Below are 21903 nucleotides of genomic sequence, written 5' to 3' on the forward strand. Positions count from 1 at the left end.
CATCACGGAGCATATACCACGTCACCTCGACCTTCCGATCGAGCGACGGGTTCTACGGCGGAGCTGCTCGTGCTTTCGAGGCATTCGCATTCCGCACCTTAGGGAACCGCATAATTCCGTCACGAATATCTGTCGCAAGTCAAGAGATGCCCACGACGCGTAATCTCAGAGGATCCGGGAAGGGGGAACTTCCCTTCGAGATCCCGTGATCTGATCCTAGAGACTCGTGCTCCATACGGACAAATAATATCGACACGGCGGTAGCATCGATTCAGGCATGCATCGGTCGAAACTTTGAGCTCACTGTTCGCTCAATCCGCCGCAGTTTTCCCATCGGAGCTGAGTGGGGTAAAATTGAGGAGGGAAAAAATCATAGCGAGCACGACCTATTTATTCCCTAGGAGATTAAGTCACTTGATTAAGTGCTCCACCTGAGGTGGCTTTGATGCTCTCTTCCAGAGGTTTCCACGTGAAACCATCGAACTCGTATAGTTTCCCGATTGGCACCTTGTCTAGATGATCGACGTTCGACCTGACGTAATGCACCAAAGTCCGGAGATGGTGAAACTCCGTGAATTTCTCGTCTCGGTGGAACAACCCTCGCCACAGAGCAGCCGCCAGCAATTGGTCATCTTTGTTGAGACCCTGTTGGGGGCAGCGTTATGAGACTCAGAGAGTTCTTTGAGAAACAGAATGTCACAATCGATATGCGGCGGTTGAGGCCTTCCTGAGGATCTCGTATCTCATGAAGACTTACCTCATCGTAGACGAACATCATGAGCTTGAAGTGATCCGCTAGTTCGAACAGACCATCTTGTCGCTTCTTCGACGCCATCGGCTGAAATCGAGAGCTTCTGGTAGGAGCAGCGTCAAACGACTCTGAGGCTGATGATTCTGTTGGGGGCTGAGAAATGAGCAGATCTACTCACCCCGAGCTTTTTCATTCGCGTTTCACAATCCGTCCACATATTCTTGATCAAGTTATCCCGAGCGCCTTGACCGCGACGGCTGAAACCATCGTCCATGACTCTTTGAGCGCACATCCTGCAAAGATTGAGCGCCTAAGAATTCGAGCCGCGATTCGCGCGAATGTTCTCCCGGGCCTTCTTCCAAGCGCGGCAATAGGCCTGAATGCCGTACTCACCACGCATGTAGCTCGGTTATTGCGAACCACGAGACGAACGTGTCCGGGAGAGCGAAACCTGTAATGGTTTGAGAAGGGATCTTGTCATGGATGAGAATCCTCGAGCGAGGCCAGGCGGACTGCCTGCCTCCAGAGCACCGTTTAGAGCTTCAGGGGGAGTTCGCCGCTCACGATTCTCCACGCTACTCACGCTTGAACCAGAGCGCGTGATCAACTTTATCGACTGCAGCCTCGTACAGCGCGTCTCCACCACGCTCTGCTTGCTGAAAGAAGAGGAACTGACTGAGAGAACTCTTCAGAACCGAGGAACAATGTGGAACTTCGAATCCTGGTATCGGCATAGAGGTCATAGGGGACTTGATTTACCGAGCTGTGAACGAAAGTCCATTGAAACGAGTCTTTGACTCTCTGAATATATCTGTGTGAGGGATTCGTCGACATACTGCGGGTGTACATCGCAGAGGAGCGAGCCAGCATTTTTCCGTAGCGAGGATCACACCTACTTCTAGCGGTAGTGTCGAAACAGACCGGGAGATCACAGCTGAGCGAAAGTTCAGTTCAGGGAGCCGTTACCAGCATCGCTTCCGAGCTAGCACGAAAATTCAAACTTTCTTCGATATTCTGGAGAGCTCCTCGTAATCGCACGAACTAGATGGATGATGCTCCTGTATTCCGTCCCGGCTCACAGTAGACTGCGCGGTGTGGTGCCTCGACGACAAGAGCCAACAGAGAGGTAAACAGAGCGCCGTAGCGGATCGAACGCTTTTGAAATTGGCGGGCTTTCTTCCTCCTCTCGGCATCGGGTCACAACAAGCCCGACCCTCGAAAGAGGCTTGTGCGACGTGAAGAAGTTGAAGTGTGTCCCATAACAAATGTATAAAACATTGGTGGTGCTGCAGCTTGGTTAGTCGTGAAGCCTCAGTTGGCGTTGGACATGATGCGCATTCGAGTCGAATGAAGACTCAAACTTGTTAAGTTGCCGTCCAACAACACCCGATCGTGCGTCTACGATGTACAGAGGCAGCCGAGCTGGATGTTCAGCTCGTCCAACATCCCCCCAAGGAAACGCGTAGTCGCCACTTGATCAGCTGTGTGCTCTGCCCCTCCAGGTAAAGGCTTATGGGAAAGATGCGCCATCGAACGCGAGTATCGCACTGAGAATTGTTCCTAGCTGAGCTTTGAATCGGATTCTACGTATTCGGGCGGCAGGACAAGCTCCCGAATCGTTGTTGCCAAGGGCGAGGCGTAGTCGAGTGAGCTGACTGCTGTGTCAGTCGCTTGGACTACTGCGAACTAGTGACCGAGCGACCGTCCTCCCGTTGAAAAAAGACTTCTCACCGAAATGTAGATCATCGTAACCCGCTGTGCGGATCGGATGCGATTTCGTTCCGTCAGGCTCGCGTAGACGCGAGAGCAAAGCGTAGACGGGATGAGGTTTCCTAGACCAACCAATCGAGAGAGCTCAACGCTCGAGTCGACGCTGCGGGTTCCGCAGCGTCCTCGCTCATACGCACGTGCGTGTGCTGTTGTGTTCAGTGAGCGTGCGGTTGTATGTGCGGATCGAATTTGCAGCTACTGGTAAGATGAAGTCTCGGGACGGCAACGCCTTCGGTCAGACGGTCATTGTTGCTACCTTGTGATTAGGAAGTTTATGGGACGAACAGGAAACGCTGCGCTTGGCTTACGATCGATTGGAGCGGTCTCCGAAATCTGCTCGGCGACCTGGCGGCAGGCTATCGCCCCTTGATCTTGGCCTTCGAGCGAAAGCCAGAGTCGCCATCGGAGAGAGACATCCCGAACGATGCCTGGTGCCGTTGCAGCTGGTGTTGTGACCGTTGGTCAGCTGAGTTCTGATGATGCTCGGCTGGGCTTGCATTAGTACAACGGCGGGTCTTTCTTGAATGTGAGCCCAAAATATTGTTTGGCTTCTATTGTCACGCCGAACAGCTTAGAAGCAAGCCCACGGAATCCCATCCATGTTTTGGTTTCGGGTTTTTGAAAATTTTCTCATCATTCGACGCACTCTATGATTTCTCGATTACGCTGTTATTGTCTCCGTCTTTGTTGCCGGGAGAATGTGGGGATGACCTCACAAGTTGAATTCTATCTATCGGCTATCGCATCGTGTTCAGGTGGGCTGAGCTCGGAACAGCGACACAGGAAGAAGATATGATTCTCGAGTTGGCCAGGCGCTTCCATGCGAATCATGTATAGCTCGTCGGGACGCCGAGAATATTTGTCCGAGAAAAAATCTTCGAGTGGCTCAGGATCCGCCTCAATGGGGAATAGAGAGATTCCGTGAAACCGTTGAAGTTGTTCCTCCTGTGCCGCTGAGTGTTTCGGTCTCCCAATGGCTGGACGGCTCTGTCTCGGAGAAGATCTGTCCGGACAAAAATTGCGTACCAATTTCATGTCTGACTCATGTTTCCTCAAAATACGTCGTGACCGCATGCTCATCCGATCACAGCACCTCGCAAGGATGCCAAGTATCAGAGGATGATTCGGCAGTTCGACGAACTGTATTCCGGGTCGCTCTACTGACTGACTGACTGGCGGGCGGAGCGAACGAGCGAATATTGCGGCTTTTGGAGTGTGACAGCTGCTGCGTTCGCTCGTCCCGTACGGTCAGTACATGAAGCTCCGTCGTTTGGCGTATTCACCCGCATACGCCATAACGGAACTTTCTAATTTTGTCGTGGGTGGGAGCGTCGGCGCATTCGATACGAGCTCGGAGAGTCGCCCGACGAGCTTCCCGCGACGCTGATACGCTCAGCCAGTGCACTCGAGAAGAGCGATTTCGTCGGCCGTCGGAGCGGCTCGCGTATCCGATTGTCCGCCTGCTGGCGCGGGACCTGGGTTAGCTATTGCCGATGAGAATAGATATGACTTATCCTCGAGCATCGGTGATTGATTCGGTCTCCTTCCCAAGACTCTATCCGAGAGTTTCTTCTAACGCGCACGCATCACCGCCAAGTTCACCGGTCAGCTAGGATTTCGACTCAGCCCGTACCGGTCGCTATCTATCGTAGTAAGCACAATGACTAGCACGAGCAAGACGCCAAACGAGGAAAAGACCGTGGACCTTTTTACCTTTGCTCATGGCTATTTTTGTAAATCGTAAACTCGTCGAAACCCTCTTATCTCAGTCGCCGATCACGATCTTTCCGGGTTGATGGGTTGGATATCAGGGACGAACTTCACGAAATTCGATCGGAGAGCGCAGAGAGCGCTCCTCAGACGAAATAGAAATTGTTCCATGCTTCTACGAAGCTTGGTCGTCGCCCTGACGCGGATGTCAATGGAACAAGGTTAATGGTGGGATGAAACGGGGAGCATCGACTTTAACGATCGAGTTGCTCACAATGATTTCCTCAAGAGTCCATCCAGCGAACCTGCCGACTGGCCGGCCGGCCGGCCGACCGACCGACCGGCTGCTCGATCAGTCAGCCAACCAAGCAAGCAACCAGTCACCCTGCGCGCCTCTAACCGCGTCAGCGCGATTCCTCCGACTGAAACGATTGCGTCGTCTGTTCATGGGAAAGATCGTGCGAAAACAGGCAGATACACCAGCGTATCTGAAGATTCCGCCGATCTCTGTTGAAACAGTCGGTCTTTTCTCATCTAATCATTTCTCGTTCCATACCTAACCGACATCATTTCCGATGCGGGGGCTATCGGGACAGATGTACATATGTACATTCAGTTTGTCAAGGTTCTCGGACTTCGCGTAGAATGCCGAATTGAATCAAACCTGGCAGTACGCTTTCGTACCCCAATACCTCGGAGTACGCGAGCGCGAATGCGAGAGCTACTCCGACTTTTCCTTCGATTGTTTCTCCCCGGCAGCGGATGATGATCCCGAAAACAGAAATGCTCGCGAATGCAGAATAATCGGAGCATCAAACAAGGTGATCCAGATTTAGCAGCGGAAACTTACCGCCGACGACCTAGAATGTGTCAGTGGAAACGTGTTTTCCGTACGGGTCATCCTCTCCAATTCATCGGGGGTCAGAAACGATCGTACGGCGGAAAACGGCTGCTTTCCTGGTGGAACGCTTCCAGATATTAGATGGGGGGGGGGCTAGTCTTCGACGCTGCATTGCCCTACACGGGTTCCTGATTCGTCGGCGAATGAGGCGGTGAGCGGAGCGTGCAGCTTCGAGTTGTTCGAAGAACCCATGGCGTCCATGGACAAGACGCCGATCCAGACTCGAAGGACGGGAATGGGATCGGGGTCTGTGTGACGTCCCTCGATTCGTACTCTCGAAGGGCTTGAATAATATTGGACCGGCCAAACCTCGAAACATGCGGTCTGAGCTGCTTTTCCCTGTTCTTCTTTCTCGACCAAGGGATCCCGGACTGAGTTCTCAGCAGCCCGAGAGCATACCGCGCGATTTCTTTGTATACGACTCGCAAAGTGTGCCAAATAGTACCTCGAACTAATCTAGCAATGATGTCACCTGTGCTCTGTGGCTTGGGCTGCCATGCTGGCGAGTTTACTCCGTCACTACCGGATGACGCTCCTTGGAGAGTAAGTCGTAGATTGTTGTGAGACAAATTACGTCGAGTTGCTAACGTGTCCCGCGCGCACTTTCGAATCGGTTGCGTCAGCTCCTTCCGAGATCGAGCCAGAGACTCCGTATGCATACTGGTACTTTTTTGGTATATGAATCGGCACCGGACAGAACTCGCTCGGATGTGATGCCGCATGTGGCAACTTGTCAGGTGCAGCAGTGTTCTGACAATCGAGGTGACGTGCATCTGCTTCCATGGTGCCCGCTCAGCTTTGATCTCGGAGATCTGATACGAGTAGGTCTCGAATATCTTTAAGAACCGCGCAAGAGTGTAGAAAAAGAGACCGCTCCGCTCGGAACGAGAGCATTGTGGGCGACCCAGAAAACGGGCTTGGCTCCGGTCTCGCGCGGGACTTTCTCGGCGGCCTTGGTGAGTGTAATTACTCTTTCATGCCGTTGGAGAAATTCTCTGAAGCTTTTGATGCGCCAGTCCGTCTGATCTGGATTTTGTCCACTGGGAGGACGAGAGGAAGAAATTCAACTAGAGACTACGAAACGCGAATTCAAGCTTCCAGCAGTCCGATGAAAATTCGAGAATGACGGTCGTCCCGCTTGGATATGCTGCGATTCCCAGAGGGGTTCCCCGAGAATTCAGAGCACTCGTGCCCTAATCTTGATACGGACCGAACTCGCTCTGATGTCCGCTCATCTCCGGCGCGTACCGCACCGGAAGATCATTTTTCTGGGAAGAGGGTGGGAGGGAGCTTGTTCGCTCGATCAGCTGATTTTAGAATTCCCCCTCCTGGTGTCCTTTTGCTTTCAGTGGTTGGAGCCATCGGCCGAGCTGAAGCTCGCTTCGGGCTCGTCTCCTAAGCCCTCACTAATTATTCCCCCCTAAAATTTGCAGCTCGAAGCACCGCGAACATGCTGTACATATTCAGCGTCGAACCGGGCAACATGCTCACCTTCGACATGGACTACGCTTGCGAAAGGTAAGTTCGATGTGGAGTACTGTTGACGGAGAATTTCAGAATTTAGAACGGGAATAGGTGGCGAGCGAAAGTTGCAGACTTTGTTTTCTTTTGACCAAGATTCCTCGGCGTCTACCGCGAGAAGCGGTGAAGTTGGCAACAGAAAGTGCGATTTTTCTGGCCACTGCCAAGCGTGAAGGTTGTTTGATCAGTCCCAATGCTGGCTGCGATGCGCATATTCTCTCCTTGTGCTTCTCTTACCGAAGCCGTAGTGCGGAGCGGCCTGTGGTATCAGCGTGCAATCCGTATCGATTCTGAGCACTGATACCGATCCGATGAGCCGGTTTCCCGAAATATCGCCGCATGATCCTTCTTGGAAGGATCCCCAAGAGCCCGATTGTGAAACCATATTTTTCCCCTAATCCACCGACCGTACTTGCAGCGTGGGCCAGTTGAAGGAAGTCATCGAGCAAACCCAGAGTATCGCCGTGGACAAGCAGGTTCTCCTGGTTTCGGGAGGCGAATGCTTGAACTCTGCGGCGGCGGTATCGTCCTACGGTTCTGGCACGGATACGAACCCCATCTTTCTTTTCAACAAGAAATTACACGAAGCTCCTGATCCGACCACACCGGAGATCAAACGCCACAATCCTCACAGCGATAAATTAGGTGATCCTCGTATTCCGAAGAAGAAATTGACTCCCATGGTGTCATAGGGAAGCTGAAATTGAAGAAAAAGGGCCCCTTCTCGATTGCTGACGCTTTCGCCTGTCCTCCAGATTTACAGATACGCAGGAAATTAGAGATGGTATGCAATCAAGAACCTTCCATGAATACCTTGAGAGCTCGCACTTCTCTCGCCCAGGAATTCCTACAACTATCCCAGGAGGAGGCGAAACTGTGCAAAGAGCGCATTCACGAGCAGCATCTCCAGCAACAGGTGATTCTAGAGCGGAATTTCCGACAGATTCATTTTTCAAATTCGAGCTGCCTTGTTGCACCGAAGGCCGGTGGTAGTTCCGAGTCTGACGGGATGCTTCCCGCAATTCCAGGCGTGGTCTGCGGTGATTGCGAACCTTGAGGATGCCATGGAGGCTTTCAAATATAAAGCAAATCGTTTCACAACATCTTTCGGGAGCTTTCTGAACCGTCAGTCCCACTTCCGATCGATGCTGGAGGCTTTTCCAGAGGACAGCAAAATGCTGTCCCAGGTTCCTCTACTCGACAAGCTCACCCAAATTATGGCCGAGAACCAGAGCCCGAACTCCACGTCTCAGGGTAAGATACAACGTTCCTCCGCCGTCCTGGGTCGGAGCTCCGGCGTGACCAAGCGGTTCATTTCGTAGGCTTCTGGTCCGATGCAGCCGGAAACGGGGAACCGATGAGCCGAAGCGTTGATCGGAGAGGCTAGCGATTGAGGTCTCAGGGCGTCTTTTCTTCCTTCCAGAATCTCCGGCCACCTTGCTGGACTACGTGCTTCGCTCGGATCCTAATGCGTCACTCGATGGTTTAGCGGAGCGTTGTAAGAAAGGATTGCAGCACATCAACCCGGAAATGCTTGCTCAAGTGCGGAACCAGGTCGATGAGCTAGTTTCTCGAGTCGAGAAGCCACAGTTCAAGCAGATACGAGGTAAGTGTAGCTGGGACACCCATCGAGGCGTTCCGTCCGTATCAGCGGAAGCGGAGCCGGAACCAGTCGAACTTTGAGTAAATTCATTCGATGCCTAACGACCGTTCATCGTTCCGTCGCGCAGGTCTCGAAAAACGTTTGAGCGGTCTCGAAGAGTTGCAACAGAAAGCCGAGCAAGTGGTTGCGGATCAGGACGCGTTATTCCAACACTTCCAGTCCCTATATACGAGGGCTTCGAAGTTGAAAGAACTCGAGAGACCCCAAGTTATTCCAGAGCTCTCTGCGATGAACGGACGCGATCTTACGTCGATGCACGAGAAATACCTGAGTCTTCGGGATATTGCGCGGCGATGCACTCACGCTAAAGAAGAGCTATCGGAAAACCTCAAGGTCCGTCTCTACTTCATCACCCGGAACGAAAATCTCATTGCGGAACTGTCGGTTACGCTGGCCGCGTACGAGCAGAAAATCGTCAATCTTGCTTCGGACATGTCGAAAATCGAGCAGATCCACTCAGCTCCCCAAGTGTACGCTCGGTCGGTGGCTGAAGTCGTTCGCCGGAAGCAATATTCGAATCTTTTCCTCAAATGGGCTGGCCAAATATCGGCGCACTGTACGGACGTCTACCGACAAGAGGTAGATCAACGTCGGAGCTACAACCTCCAAATTCGTAGTCATTTCCTACGATCGCTCTTCCCCGGTCTCGAAGACATGCCCCCGCCGTTTGCGACGAAGAATCCAAAAGTTTTCGACGATCGTCTTCCGGGCGTCGAGATCGCGGATGTCGACTCCCTCAAGAAGAGTGTCCCAGCCGACCTGATAAATTTACTCGAAGCAAGCGGCTCGGTACCGTCGCTGTCCTTCATGGACCTAGAGAGCCACACGTCCTCCGACATCTCGAAGAAGACCGAATCCGACAGTGTCTCCCATCAGGGAGTTCGTATTTTCGAAACGAATCTGGCGAATAGCCCCGTGGACCCTGGTTACGTCACTGACAACAGCAATAACGCAAACCTTGAGGTGAGTTCTCTCTTATTTACTTCTCCTCCCTGATTCGGAGTGAATCGGGAGCCGACGTCAGAAGATGCTAGACAGTGTTGCCCCATTTCAGGAGAGAAGTCCGGCCGCGGAGGCGAAGCCGGAGCAAGAGACTGGAGACCGAGCCAAAATGAAAAAAACCGTCGAAGGACTTAAGAATTCGGTCGGAGCCTTCGCCGTTCAGGCCACAACGCTGGCTGAAGATGTGGCCCGCTGGAAAGCCGAAATCATGGGAGACGCAAACGAGATCACTGCGTCGCTCCTGCAATTGGTGAATGGCCTCCAGAACGAGAAAGAGGTCTTGATGGGCAAGCTTGAAATCGAGCAACACAAGCTCAAGGATGCGCAGAGGTAAGAATGCCCCGACGATAAGTAATCAGAGACGTGGGGAGAACTTGAAAACGCGCCGAGAGCGACCCAGATTCCGGGGATGTCGGTGGGAGTGTAAGCGGAGAAAATTCGTGGGTATTAATGGGAAATCGTTTATCTTTCGCAGCGAAATCGAAATCTACTACGACCAGCTGCGTCAAATGAAAGAGGTCGTCGAGCAGTCGGAGACCGAAATGCGCATCCGAGATGCAGATTTCCGGAGCAGCATCACCAAGCTCGAACTACAACATGAACTGGATCTCGAGCAGCTGCAGTCCAAAAGCTGTCAAGTCGTCAAGGAATTCGAAGCGCGGTTGAACGAAGCTCAGAACGAAATCTGTATGCTGCAGCGCGACCGCGACGAGCATCAAATGCAGATTGAACGCATGCAGGCAGAGTTCGAGCAGCGTCTCGCCCTAGTGAACGAAGAATACCAAAGACGGGAGCTGGCCGTCCGCGAAGAACTGGAACGTCAGCACAAGAGCGATGTCGAGAGCCTCCGATGCCGTTATCGACTCACCGCGAGCGTCATATCTGATAGTGGCGCGAGTCCACCACCGCCAGCTTCGCCTTCCCAGGAGATCGAGGCCCGCTGGAGGCAGCGAGAGCTCGAGCTCCTCGAGAAGATAACCGCCTTGGAACAGGCTCTTGAGGACAGGAACGGTAGGCATCTCCGATCTCTATCGAAACCTTCTCCCGGTTCCGGTGTTCCGGGCCTCCCAGTCGAACGTCATTTCGGAACCGACGATCCAATTCACGGGTTCCCCCGCTTTTTCCAGACGCTCCAGCGGTCGAGACGTCCATGGAGACGGAGAGCGCTCCCGCATCCGCTGTAGGACCCATGGCTCAATCCATGCTCGAGTCTCAGTACCGCATAATGTCGGAAAGCACCTTCGGCCAGTCGATGATGGATTCGACATTCCGCCTGCAGTCGCCGAACGCGAACACCGACTCGTTGGCGCGGGAAATCATCGAGCAGATCCACGCCAAGGAAATCGAAATTCAGAAATTGCAGATTCAATTAGCGCTCACTTGTGGTTTCGGATACGTTTCGCCTATCAGCTCTGATCGCGTGTCGATTCTCAGCTGTTGCAAGGGTGACACGGTTCTGTTGACCTATGACGACAACTACGAGAACTACGTCATATTCATGTTGGGCCCACTGCTCCATTTCCTGCATAAGGATTCACTCGATATAATGGGACTGAGCACGGTGCGGGAGAAGGTCACTCGGAGTTGGATTATCGGCGAAGTTGTGGAGCGTGAATATTGCGAGGCAAGGAGGGTGAGTGACTATTTGTAGCTCATATATGTTGCTCACCGCCGCAGAGAACCCGATCGAATTCTCCTTCCAGCGTCAGCTAACGTATCGCGTCCCGGTGTTCGATTTCAGGGAACCAATCGGTACAAGGTGCCCGTGGGAACGAGGTTTTTCCGGGTAAAAGTACATCCTTGGGACAGACAGGGAGCCGCCAAACGGGAACAGGAGCGTCGTCAAGTCCTCCGAGCGGCGATCTCTGCTGCCCAGTCGCAAGCAATCCCTCCTCCCCCGAACCCGGTTAGCCCTTCTCCGGCTTCACCAGTCTCCTCGCCGGCTACGTCGATCTAGCCCGTCTGATGGAACGAGGGCAGAGAGACCAGCCGCGGATCTCCATCGTCAAATCGACGATCACCTCTTATTTTATTGAATGTTAGTAGCGCATCAGCAGGAGTCGATCGCACGACTCATTTCATGTTGTATATATCAGTCTTTGTACCATACATACATGCATACAGAAATACATCCATTCATACATTATACGATTATCGCGTTGTTACATTCGAAATCTGCGACCTGCAGGGTCAGCATTGGCTGAGAAACCCCCTCTGGAAGCTTGCAGCGTATTCGAGAGCGAAACAAGCCTACCAACCCTTACATCAAAACTTACATAAGAACACAGGTGTGGATATTTTGGAATGCGTAGAACACGTGTGACCTCCTCATCGAAGGTGTGTGTGAAGGCTTCGAAGTCGGTTGGATGGTAGGTGTACATTTGAGGAATTTTCGAATTGCGATTTTATCGAATGTTAAAATGTTTGAACCGATGAACGCAGGTGAACAACCGGATAGGTAGGAAAAAGCGGAGAGAAGTAGTGGAGAAAAATACAAAAAAAAGAATTACCGATCGATCCTATTGTACAGTTCGAGCTAGATTCCCTTCCGGAGTGTAATGCATATAACTGGATTGTGGCATTCTTTCGGTCTTCCGACCCGATCGATCCCTGACTCATTATAAACTTCATTAAAAAAAATCCGCATAGCTTCTTCGCCGTGGGGACTCCTCAGAGACTCTTCCCTCTGTTCATCACTAGTAGAGAGTGAACACTCACGGAGCTGAGTAATGCGAGCTGGCATTGGCGACAGCCGGTGAGTCGCAGACCTCCCGGAAGGGCTTGAGTGACAAAGCTCCCGAGGGGGCGAACAAGTGTTGACGTGAGAGTTGAGATGCTATAGGAAACCACAGATCAGGGTAGAGCGGGAGGTATCTCGAGTATTTTACTCTCTCCTTCTCGTTGAGGATTCTACGACACCTGCTTACGATTGGCTGAGACCCGTCCAGCCGATCAATGATATTTTGGAACCCCCGATGGGGATGATCACAACACAGAGCAGCGACGTGATTATCGGCAGCCCCGTCCCTTCAATTCCCGGTCGGTAGGGATGGTCGGAGTGAGGAGCATAGGCAGAATCAAAAATGTGAGTGAGCCGCTGAGATTTGTAGGAAAACAGAGAAAAAGCGAAAAAAAAAAGATGGACGGTTCCTCGCGAGTGAGGATCCACTACGGATGTGATGATGAGAACTGTGAGGAGGATGTCGTGAGGAGACTAATCGAAAGTCATCATTATAGATGTAAACATCGCGTACGTAGCATTGCTGAGCACTTCGAGCGAGCGGGAGGAAGATTGTCACTTTGGGTGTGAGAGGCTCCTGTTCGGAGACGGAGCAACCTGACTCTGAGATATGATGACCGTGATGGAGACAGTGTGAGGAACCGCTCGTTCCAGTTTTTGATGCATCAGAGATGACGCAAGGTTGACTCAAGAAGATGCTCACTCAGACCCGTTCCGCATAGATAGCTTGTTTGTTCTGTCACGGAAACAGGCGGTCTCGTTGTGCGTCGATGTATGCATGATCGAATGCTGTGGTCGATAGCATGAGTGGGCACAAGAGCAGTTGCCTTTGTATGATAGCGATTAGAGCGGTAGCATTTTCTCAAAGTAAGCTTCCGCCTCCACGGATCGCGGGGTGGCGGATTTCCCGCTCCTCGCCTCGAGTTCGGCCTGGAGAAGCGATAACGACCATCGCACCGCCTCTGAGCCGCGTTTAGTCGGTGTTGATCGATGAGACGATCGTTTGAGTTTTTGAGTGTTTGACTGATTGTGTGATTGATCATATGCTGAGTTCATGAATCAAAATGAGAATCGTGGAGTTTTCCTTCGTTTTCTAGGTAACGATATTGATTCTGCTTGGTCCATTTTTTCCCACGAACATACAATTAAAATTTTTCTCCTACCGAGCATTTTGTTACTCCGTTCGATCGGGAAATGTCGCTCCGTACTGCTAGACAGCGTATTTATCTTCCTCCGCATCGATAAAGCGAAAACGTCATTTCGAAGATGAACACGACTTTGATTATTATGGATCGAGATCTTCGAGCGGAACGAACTTTTGCAAATTCAATGACCTGATTAGCCATAACTCTGTGACAATGGATATAATCTTCTGGACATGACGACTAGAAGACGCAGACTTCGACCGTCCTCGAGCGGGCTCCTGCTTGAGGAAATAGTAATGGGAAGTAGTCCGCCTTGTATATAACCGCTTTCTTCTGGCGTGAGAGTGAATGGTTGTATACATACATTCTGTGTCAGATGCAGAAAACGATCGAAGCCATTTCCACACTGGCTGGAACATATACCTTGTATGATCAATTTTCGTCGCTATATGAGAAGTTCTCGAAATCCCATGAGAGAATGCGTAAACGGTGGATTTAATAAATTTCAAATGAAAATTATCGGGCAGTTTTCACTTGTGGGCGAGGAGCGTTCAGCGGTTCAGAGTGTAGTACGACTTACCGCTCCGAGTCGGCGTTCAGCCCGAAGTCTCGTCACTTATCACGAGACGTTCCAGGTGCGGGGTCAAGGTTTCCGTGATGGAAATCGGGTCAAGCCGGGCACGTTTCGAGGGCATCCGCAACGCATGCGAATCTTCGCTCCGGGACCTCATATCTGTCGATGCATGCTCTTACGTATCCGTCGATATACGCGATCTCCGCTTCCTTCGGATGGCTTCAAACGAAACGACGGGAGAGCTCCAGGCGAGGAATGATTACAAGAGGCAGAAAAATATTACAATCGACGAGGCAATATCCTGTTGAGCATCGAGGGGAGGCGTCAATTGAACTTCGTGAGCCTGTCCTCTGAATTGGGCAAGGAGACGAAACGAATTCATCATAACTCGTGGAGTTAGAAACTCGAAATCACCGCTGATCCTGATTCGAGAAGATTGTTGATTTTTCCGGCGCCCCGACTCGCTTCTGGTCCGCTTCTGCGTCGACTCGCTCCGAGGTGAAATCGTGCATCCAACCTATGAACGTCGCCGAAAACTGCAATAATTGTCTCTCATTGAACCGAACCGCCTCCGTTGGCGCGCAATTGAAACCTTCGCGCTTTTACTTTACGAGACTGGTTTTTTCACTCCCGGAGCCGGAGCTCCTTGGAGAAGAGCTGCTGCGACCTTCGCTCTTCGAAACCTGAGGCCGATCCGGAAGCTCACCGGGGTCTGTTTCTCTCCAAATCAGTATCATAATTAGTATCCGCATCCTAGTGGGTAATATCGCTTTTTCGCAAAACCGCCACCTCTCCGATGCCGCCGACAGTTCGGTAACCTCCGAGTTTTGAGTTTGATCTTCCCTCTCCAGGGCTCAAGGCTCCCCGAAACTAGGCCACGAGTACTCGAAGTTCATTGACCGCGCTCCCTGAGCTTCGCCTGAATGTGAGATCCACTCGCTTCCGACTTCGTACGCATCTAAGAGCGGGCTAAAAAACTCGTTGTTCCCCCATTTGAAATCACTCGTCTCGACTAGCTGGGATCGGACCGGAACTCCCGGTTTCGGAATCCCTTCTTCCTCATACACTGCTGGGAAAATGACGTCATGTTCAGCGGTACAGTCAGAGATTCACGTCGACGTCAGAATCCGACAATTCCAGTTGCTCCTGAGATTTGTCGCGGGAGCCTTGGAGGAAAAGCATGTACCCGTAAGCTTTTCAACAATTGATTTAAAGGTGAGTGAAAGGTCCTGTCCCCATCTTCTCGCGGGGTGGCCTCCGATCAGATGTGGGCCCTGGTCCCAATGACCTAAAGCGCATGCGCTACAAGCCCCCCGCCTTCACCCTCGATAGCTGCGCTCACTACGATGGCTCGCCCCACAGATTGTGAGCACGAGCACGCGCCAGCTATTTTTGATCACATGTTGTGTTTACCGTCAAACGACAGCATGACAGTTGGTCTACGCTCAAGCCTGCTGTGATTTCGCTTGTTCCCGAGAATCAACTGATCGTACTCATCGGTTGTGGGAAGCTCCGTTCGGTAAGTTAGCCCCTTGTCAAACCGGCAACGAATGCGTCTCTTGACTTACGACCATGTATCTGAACGGGATCGGAGACCAGTAGCTCGGAGAGATTCTCAGATCTACGGCCACGTAGATTCTTCCATATAGAACCGAGCACAGACCCCTGCTTGAATCACGAGAAAAGATTCTCTTTGGCTTCTCGGCAGATCTCACTATTGCGAGCAAGGTCGTATGCGCGACGCCGAGCATCGGGTGCTTGCGCAATGTTCTCCTACAACGAACTTTCTCGCCCTGCTGACGAGGATACAAAGGTCCACCGAGTTAATATTCGACATTCAGTCCAGCGGGACCGTATCGAAAGCCCGGCGGACATTATGTCGAAAAACCGCGGCAGTTCTTGATGTTCCGATAAGAGGGCAATAGCAGATAGACTTGTTAGGGGGAACCTAACTACGCATCACTCGCGGTTTCGGTCTTAGTAATAATTACGATCTCGATACCGAGATCCGCGTCGAGAATGCCCCTCTCCCTGAAGATGGGAGCGATTCAAGGAGTCGATCCGATAATTTCATTTTGAATCATCGGGCTCATATGCCCTCACTGCGATTCGATTCTTCGCCCGAGTGCCCCTTTGACTTGCGATCCTGCCAAGTCAAGTCTCTCATATCCGAGATCCAGACCAAGAATTCCGGTCGGGCCGAGGATTAGATCGGAATGAGTGTCTCGAGCAGTTCTCCTGAAATTATCAGCAGCCAGACATAATGGATGAGTACATGTCGACGGAACACTGGGATGTGTGTTGAATATGTCGCGTCAAGTCTCTCTCTATTATAAATATATTTTCGGGTTCTGATTTTGGACCAGGCGCACCGATCGGAGATCCGACGATATTCGGAATACTTCGAGCTCCGAAGAATGAATCCCTCCATCATCGATGATGGGAGATCCCAAAATCAATCTACCCCGGCTGTGGGACTCCATGAGAACCGAGTTCAACCATGCTTATACGGGAAGTTGCCCAACGGATGCCGGAATAGATTCCCGAGTGCTGGGCTCACGTCGCTGTAGCGCTGTCCTTTGAAGTCGGGTGATTTCCGTGGGGCTCCCCTAGAACGGAAATGATCCCTAGGAAGAACGCATCGTGCCGATCAAGGTCGCCGTCGTTCCCATGTATCTACGTGTCATGGGGGTGTCAGGTTTGGAATTTTGACAGAACGTCTGACGCGTCGACGTTCCCATTGATTAGGGCACCGATTCATCGTCTCGTTGGACACACCTAGTATAATCACTCGCATATACATGAATTCATGTCCCATGCCGCCAATGTTTCATATTCTGCGCAGAATTGAAACGTTGTCAACGACGATCCGATATATGGGGAGATATTTCTCCTGGAGCGAGGGATCTTGCCTCAACGTACGAAGAGATTTTTCTCCGGATAAGACAATTCTTACTCCTGGGCTTGGAGCCTCGCGAGCTTCTGGAATCTTTCCCTCATTTCCGAACCCTCCCACATCTTACGCAGATCCAGAGTCTACTCGGATTCCCAAAATCAGGGGTCCTGTCTCCCGTTCCCGAAAGAGGGAGAATCCATTCGCCAATTATTATGGAAAGATTCCAGAACAAATCATCGAGTGAAGCCCGTGAAATTCGGAAAAACGTTCGGAAAACCGGAATTCACCCACGACGCACCCACAATGAATTCTTACATTCGCGTTCGTCTCACCCTTATCGGATTTGATCCTAGCCGAGTCAGATATTTTCTGAATCGACCCTCCGTACGACCGCGAACTCCGCTAGATACTTCTTGGACTCACGGCTCGAGGAGTAGTGCGACATCGATTTGGGAAAGGAGAGGTCGCGACGAGCTCGATGTGACGGAAAGAAGGTTCCATCCGACTAATGACCACACGAGGGCTCATCGTACAATTTATTTCCGAGGAATCTCGATCTCTACAGAGAGCTGGTCTGACAACTCACTAAAGATCTCACGTACTGATGAAACATTAACGGAGAGCCGCTCAGGGATGATTGCAAAGGAGGGTTGGCACGTAAGCGTTCTTTTAAACTGGGGTACGCGACCCGTGAGCCCCTGTATATAATTAAGCCTCTCTGATGCGTGTTGCTGCTGGAAACCTCCACATCTAGTTTCGAAACGATGGGAAGTACAACAAGATCCCTCTTCCGAAGATGGGGTTTTTCGCGTCTCCTGCGCAGTAGTCGCTGGACTCATTTCCAACTACGCAGTCGCCCATGAACTTTCGGCCCAATAAGCATCGAAGAAGCCTCAACTAGCTGCCTCGACCAGATATCATGATGAGACGAGCCTCGATTCTTCTTGAAATCATGCCGAATCGGAACAAGAACCGGAACCCTAAACATTTATCTGCGTTCTCAAATTTGACAGCGTTTCTTCATGGGACTTCGACACTCGCATCGATGAGCACAAGCCCGCGGAGAGTCGTGTCATGCCATCTTTAGTCGATCCGGTGTTGGGATCCGCCTCAACGAATTCTGAAGTTCATCCGACTCAACTATTACGACACATCCATCTATGCCATCAACGGAGTCCGACCTTTCGCTCCCCTCAGGATCCTCTGCTTAGGCTTAGGGACTTTCTCTCGTCTGCTGCCGGCGCCAGTGATGACTGGCATTCTGATGCTTCAGACCAGATCATCTCCTCTTGACTTCCTCATCCTGCCCTTCGAGCTGTCAGAGTGTTCCACGGATTCTATGCTCTTCGAATAAGCGCGCTTGACTCCTCGCGATTTTTGAATAGCGGGGAGGGAGAAGGCGCTGTCGAGAAAAACAAAGATGGCGGCACCCAGTGCTTGCTGACCTTCCAATGTAGGCCGGGTTGTGGAGCAAATGCACTGGTAGTTCCCCACGTTTCTTTCGCGCGAAGAACCCCGTGCCGTCTCGCGGAGTGGCAACAGCCTCACGAAGTGATCGCAGAGATTGCCAGGGTCGAGGCAACGCGACGCCGGAGATCTGACTCGATGGATGGAGATCAATTCTTTCCGGGGGTCCAGCCCGCGCGGGTGGACAAGGTCCACTTCGAAAATGTGGGGCGGACGAAGAACGACGTCCTCGCCAAAGCGGTCCAAACTTTGATGGACTGCACTACGTTCACAGAAGTGAGTTCAGTATTCTCGTGACTCGCTTTTCGGGAAGTATAGCGGGCTGATGTCACGTTTTTCTCCGGGGAGTTCTGTACGGAGAGTCCCGTGGCAGATACTCTCCAGATTACATCCGAACCTTTCATGACTGGCTCTATTCCTAATGGAGTTCCTAATAATCGCAGATCCTGCTAAAATGCGCAGAAGCAAGACGTCAACTCGATCAACTCGGAGCTTTCAAAAGGATCGATGTTGAAATCCAGACATCGAAGTCTCCCGGAGCTACGGAGCATGGCTATGAGGTTATTTTTGACGTCGAGGAGAAAAAGACAATATCCGGTGGCGTCAACGGATTAGTGGCCAACAATGAGGGTACGATGGTAATGGGGGCCCAGCTGCCAAATGTCGGCGGTCGGGGCGAATTCATCCAGGCCCAAGTTCAGTATGGGACAAAGCATTCCAGCGGTTTCAACATCACAGCCAGCAAGCCGTTTTTGGGTAAACGAAACTCCCGATTCACGGTGGCGGCGTACGAAGAAGCTGCGGATTATCCATGGAATGCGTTCCGCGAGCGCATCAGAGGCGTTCTCGCCGAATACAGTTTCCGATCATTGCCAAGTATCGACCACTCGTTGCGTTGGGAAGGGGTTTGGAGAGAGCTCAATCCCCTCGGCATCACGGTTCCTTTCCCTGTCAGAGAGCAGATGGGCCACTCGTTGAAATCCGCATTGAAGCACATCATGACCATCGACACGACAGATAATCCCGTTCTGCCAACTGAGGGGTTTTCACTTCGAGTCTGCTCGGAGGTCGCCGGACACAATCTGGGAGGCGATATAAGATTTGTCAAGAACGAACTCGAGCACCAGATGAACTTCTCTTTGTTCAACGACCTCGTCCTCCAGCTGACCGCGAATGCCGGTCACATGACTCCGAACGAACAGCACAATATCAGCGACAAGTTCTTCCTAGGAGGTCCGCTCGGTCTTCGAGGTTTTAAGCTGCGAGGAGTCGGTCCACAGTGCGAGGGGGCCAGTCTCGGGGGCACGACTTACTGGTCTACGGGATGCCATCTCTATTCGCCGCTGCCATTCCGTCGGGGTCATGGCTATATAGGAGAATACTTACGACTCCACGGTTTCGTCACTGCCGGATCGCTAAGCGAAGGTGTAGACAGCGCGAAACTGCAAGACCCGAGCGTCTCTGCTGGATTGGGCGTCGTTCTGTCTCTCGGCCACCAAGTCAGAATCGAACTAAATTACGCAGTGCCGCTCAGGCATCAAAGGAGCGATCGAACCAACAGCGGATTGCAATTCGGCATGGGAATGGCATTCTTGTAGCTAGCTATCCAATCGAAGGGACAAACAGAGAGTTGTGACATTCAACTCGAGAGAGCCAGAACTTTAGGGTTTACAATGAATAAGTTTGAAGAGGATGAATGTAAAATAAAACACGAAACTCGAAACGCGGACTTTTCAATTGCCCGGCAGTCCTCTACCACCGATTGTGTGTAAATGAGCTCTGGTTCCATCGAATTACGTGACTTATCGTTAAAGACATATGTATACATACATATTCTAGGATCCGAAGCAGAAACGATGGCTCCCTCCGACTCCAGGCGCCGCCTTGCGCTGATCTGACATCGCGCCGATTCGCAATATAATTCAGTTCCAACGAATCATCGTGGCTGATATACGAATCGACAATCGCGATACTACTTGAAAAATCGATTCTAAGCTCAATCACTCAAGATTGACTCTTGAAGATCATTTCCTCCTGCCCTCAGCAAGGCTCTCTGTGGGCAGGGTCTTCGAAGGAAGAGACTCCCAGGCCCGCGGGAATATGAGGCTCGTTGACAGCCTGGCTCCCGGTAAGCTGTTGTTGGAGCTCTAGAGCGAATTTCGATCATTCCGAGTTCCTGTGTGACAAGAGTCGTGTTTCGAAGATCCGTGAGCTCCTTTGCGGAATGCGAATAGCGTGCCTTTGAAAGTCGATCTCTCTGAAGCTGCCTGTTCGTCGAGCGATTGTCTGGAAAAGCCGAGCCTGCGGAAATTCGAAACCCAATTCTGGACATATTGATCGAACGCCTCCCGAAAACGCGATCGCGACAGTCGCCTATAACAATTTCGTCGAGAGGACATTTATAGGATTCACCGGGAAAATCGTTGTGGATTGTCCCATGAAACGATACGGATTCGAATCTCACTCAGTCATACGGCTGCTCCTATGCTCCATGCGGGTTTCGAGCTGGATCATCTGACTGTAAGTTCGCCCTTCCTTCCGAAATTCCGATCATTTTGCTGGCGGAGGAGGCTGTAACTCCCGGGGAGCATCCTCAGATTCGATGTGATAGATTATCCCAATTCGTAATCGATCATCGGGACTCGGACAAAGTCACGTATGGAGAGAAACTCAAAATTTCCGGATTCAGTTTTCGGTTCGAGCGGGAAATTCATGCTGCCTCGGGTTTTAGCTCGCTTCTGTGAGCTTGTGGCCTCCGCTTGATCACCTGATAGCTAGTTCGACTCTGATGCACTCTCCAGTGTCTTCGACGGAATTAGCAGTTCTTCATCGATCAGAATGATGTCGCCCTCATGTTTTCCCTTTCGACAATTCACAACACCTAATAGTGATTCATGATGGGTCGAAGATCAGTTGTCAAGGAAGATTGACTGCGACATCTCAGGAAGACGTTCTCGCAGAGCCTGCCCCATAGGGCTGCGTATCGATGACAAATGTAGGAGTGAAAAAATAGTTCCTAGCCCTCGCGGACATCGAGATCTGGGAACCTATTGTCAGCGAAAACTCCTCCATGCGGCCCAAGACACTGTATCCGAGGTCTCGTTCCGTCGCCTTTCGTCTATCCAGCCTCGAGGGCGAACTAAAACCTGCGCACCAGGAAGCGTGGGTGCATCCTGAATGAATTAATCAGTTTGTTCCTCGTAACCGCAAGGTGTGACAATTCATCTCGGAGGAGCAAAAATCGCAGAACCATCGAAACCGAAAAGCAGTATTGTGTACCTCTGGAAATGCTGGCCTGATGGAACTGTCCCATTCGGAGTTCGTCTCCGGGATCGGCGCGCGCTCTTGTGGGATAGAAATTCCGAAAAATCATTTTTCGTGTATTGCAACAGAGGAGTTCAAGCTTCGTTCTGACAAGCATTCGCCCATGCGTTATAGGGAGGGCGTGTGAGTCAAATGCATCTAATGAGGATGACACAATCGACCGGGCCCCAAGGCGGAATGTGTGATGCTCCGTCTCGAGGCGCGTTTCGAACGATAGCATATGAATGGATAATGACGTCATGCTCATGCTAATCAAGACAGCAGTATCGATATGCAATATTGAGGTTGCTGGTCATGATGTTCCCGCTACGGACGAGCGATTGCAACCAGCGATCTGTGTCCGAGCGTTTTGAAATAGTTAGACGATGAAAGGTATCCGTGAATATATCGATCCAGCGTGTCCGAAAGAAAAAGAAAGATTCGGCAACTCATCAGCTGA

General features: G+C 51.5%; 3 protein-coding genes across 3 annotated transcripts; 2 read left to right on the top strand and 1 right to left on the bottom strand.

Annotated features, from left to right (window-relative positions):
- Positions 1-383: 383 nt before the first annotated feature.
- Positions 384-1871, bottom strand: Uqcc1 (Ubiquinol-cytochrome c reductase complex assembly factor 1). Its single transcript, XM_003743279.1, has 6 exons — positions 1511-1871; positions 1335-1407; positions 1145-1202; positions 930-1044; positions 758-838; positions 384-645 (listed from the first exon to the last, which is right to left on the bottom strand). The coding sequence occupies exons 1-6, from the start codon at positions 1619-1621 to the stop codon at positions 406-408; spliced, it is 678 nt and encodes a 225-aa protein (XP_003743327.1). The 5' UTR covers positions 1622-1871; the 3' UTR covers positions 384-405.
- A 4067-nt stretch (positions 1872-5938) lies between these two features.
- Atg17 (autophagy-related 17) lies at positions 5939-11275 on the top strand. Its single transcript, XM_029111477.1, has 11 exons — positions 5939-6088; positions 6566-6650; positions 7072-7298; positions 7409-7569; positions 7682-7919; positions 8077-8259; positions 8384-9279; positions 9341-9648; positions 9794-10365; positions 10455-10951; positions 11060-11275. The coding sequence occupies exons 2-11, from the start codon at positions 6583-6585 to the stop codon at positions 11273-11275; spliced, it is 3366 nt and encodes a 1121-aa protein (XP_028967310.1). The 5' UTR covers positions 5939-6088; positions 6566-6582.
- Positions 11276-18101: 6826 nt separating this feature from the next.
- On the top strand, positions 18102-19850 carry LOC100901730 (sorting and assembly machinery component 50 homolog). The gene is made up of 2 exons (XM_003743280.2): positions 18102-18416; positions 18584-19850. Exons 1-2 carry the CDS (start codon positions 18279-18281, stop codon positions 19736-19738), a joined length of 1293 nt encoding a protein of 430 aa, XP_003743328.1. The 5' UTR covers positions 18102-18278; the 3' UTR covers positions 19739-19850.
- The last annotated feature ends 2053 nt before the right edge of the window (positions 19851-21903 follow it).

This window comes from Galendromus occidentalis, unplaced genomic scaffold (assembly GCF_000255335.2).
Source record: "Galendromus occidentalis unplaced genomic scaffold, Mocc_1.1 scf7180000077442, whole genome shotgun sequence".
Taxonomy (NCBI): Eukaryota; Metazoa; Arthropoda; class Arachnida; order Mesostigmata; family Phytoseiidae; genus Galendromus; species Galendromus occidentalis.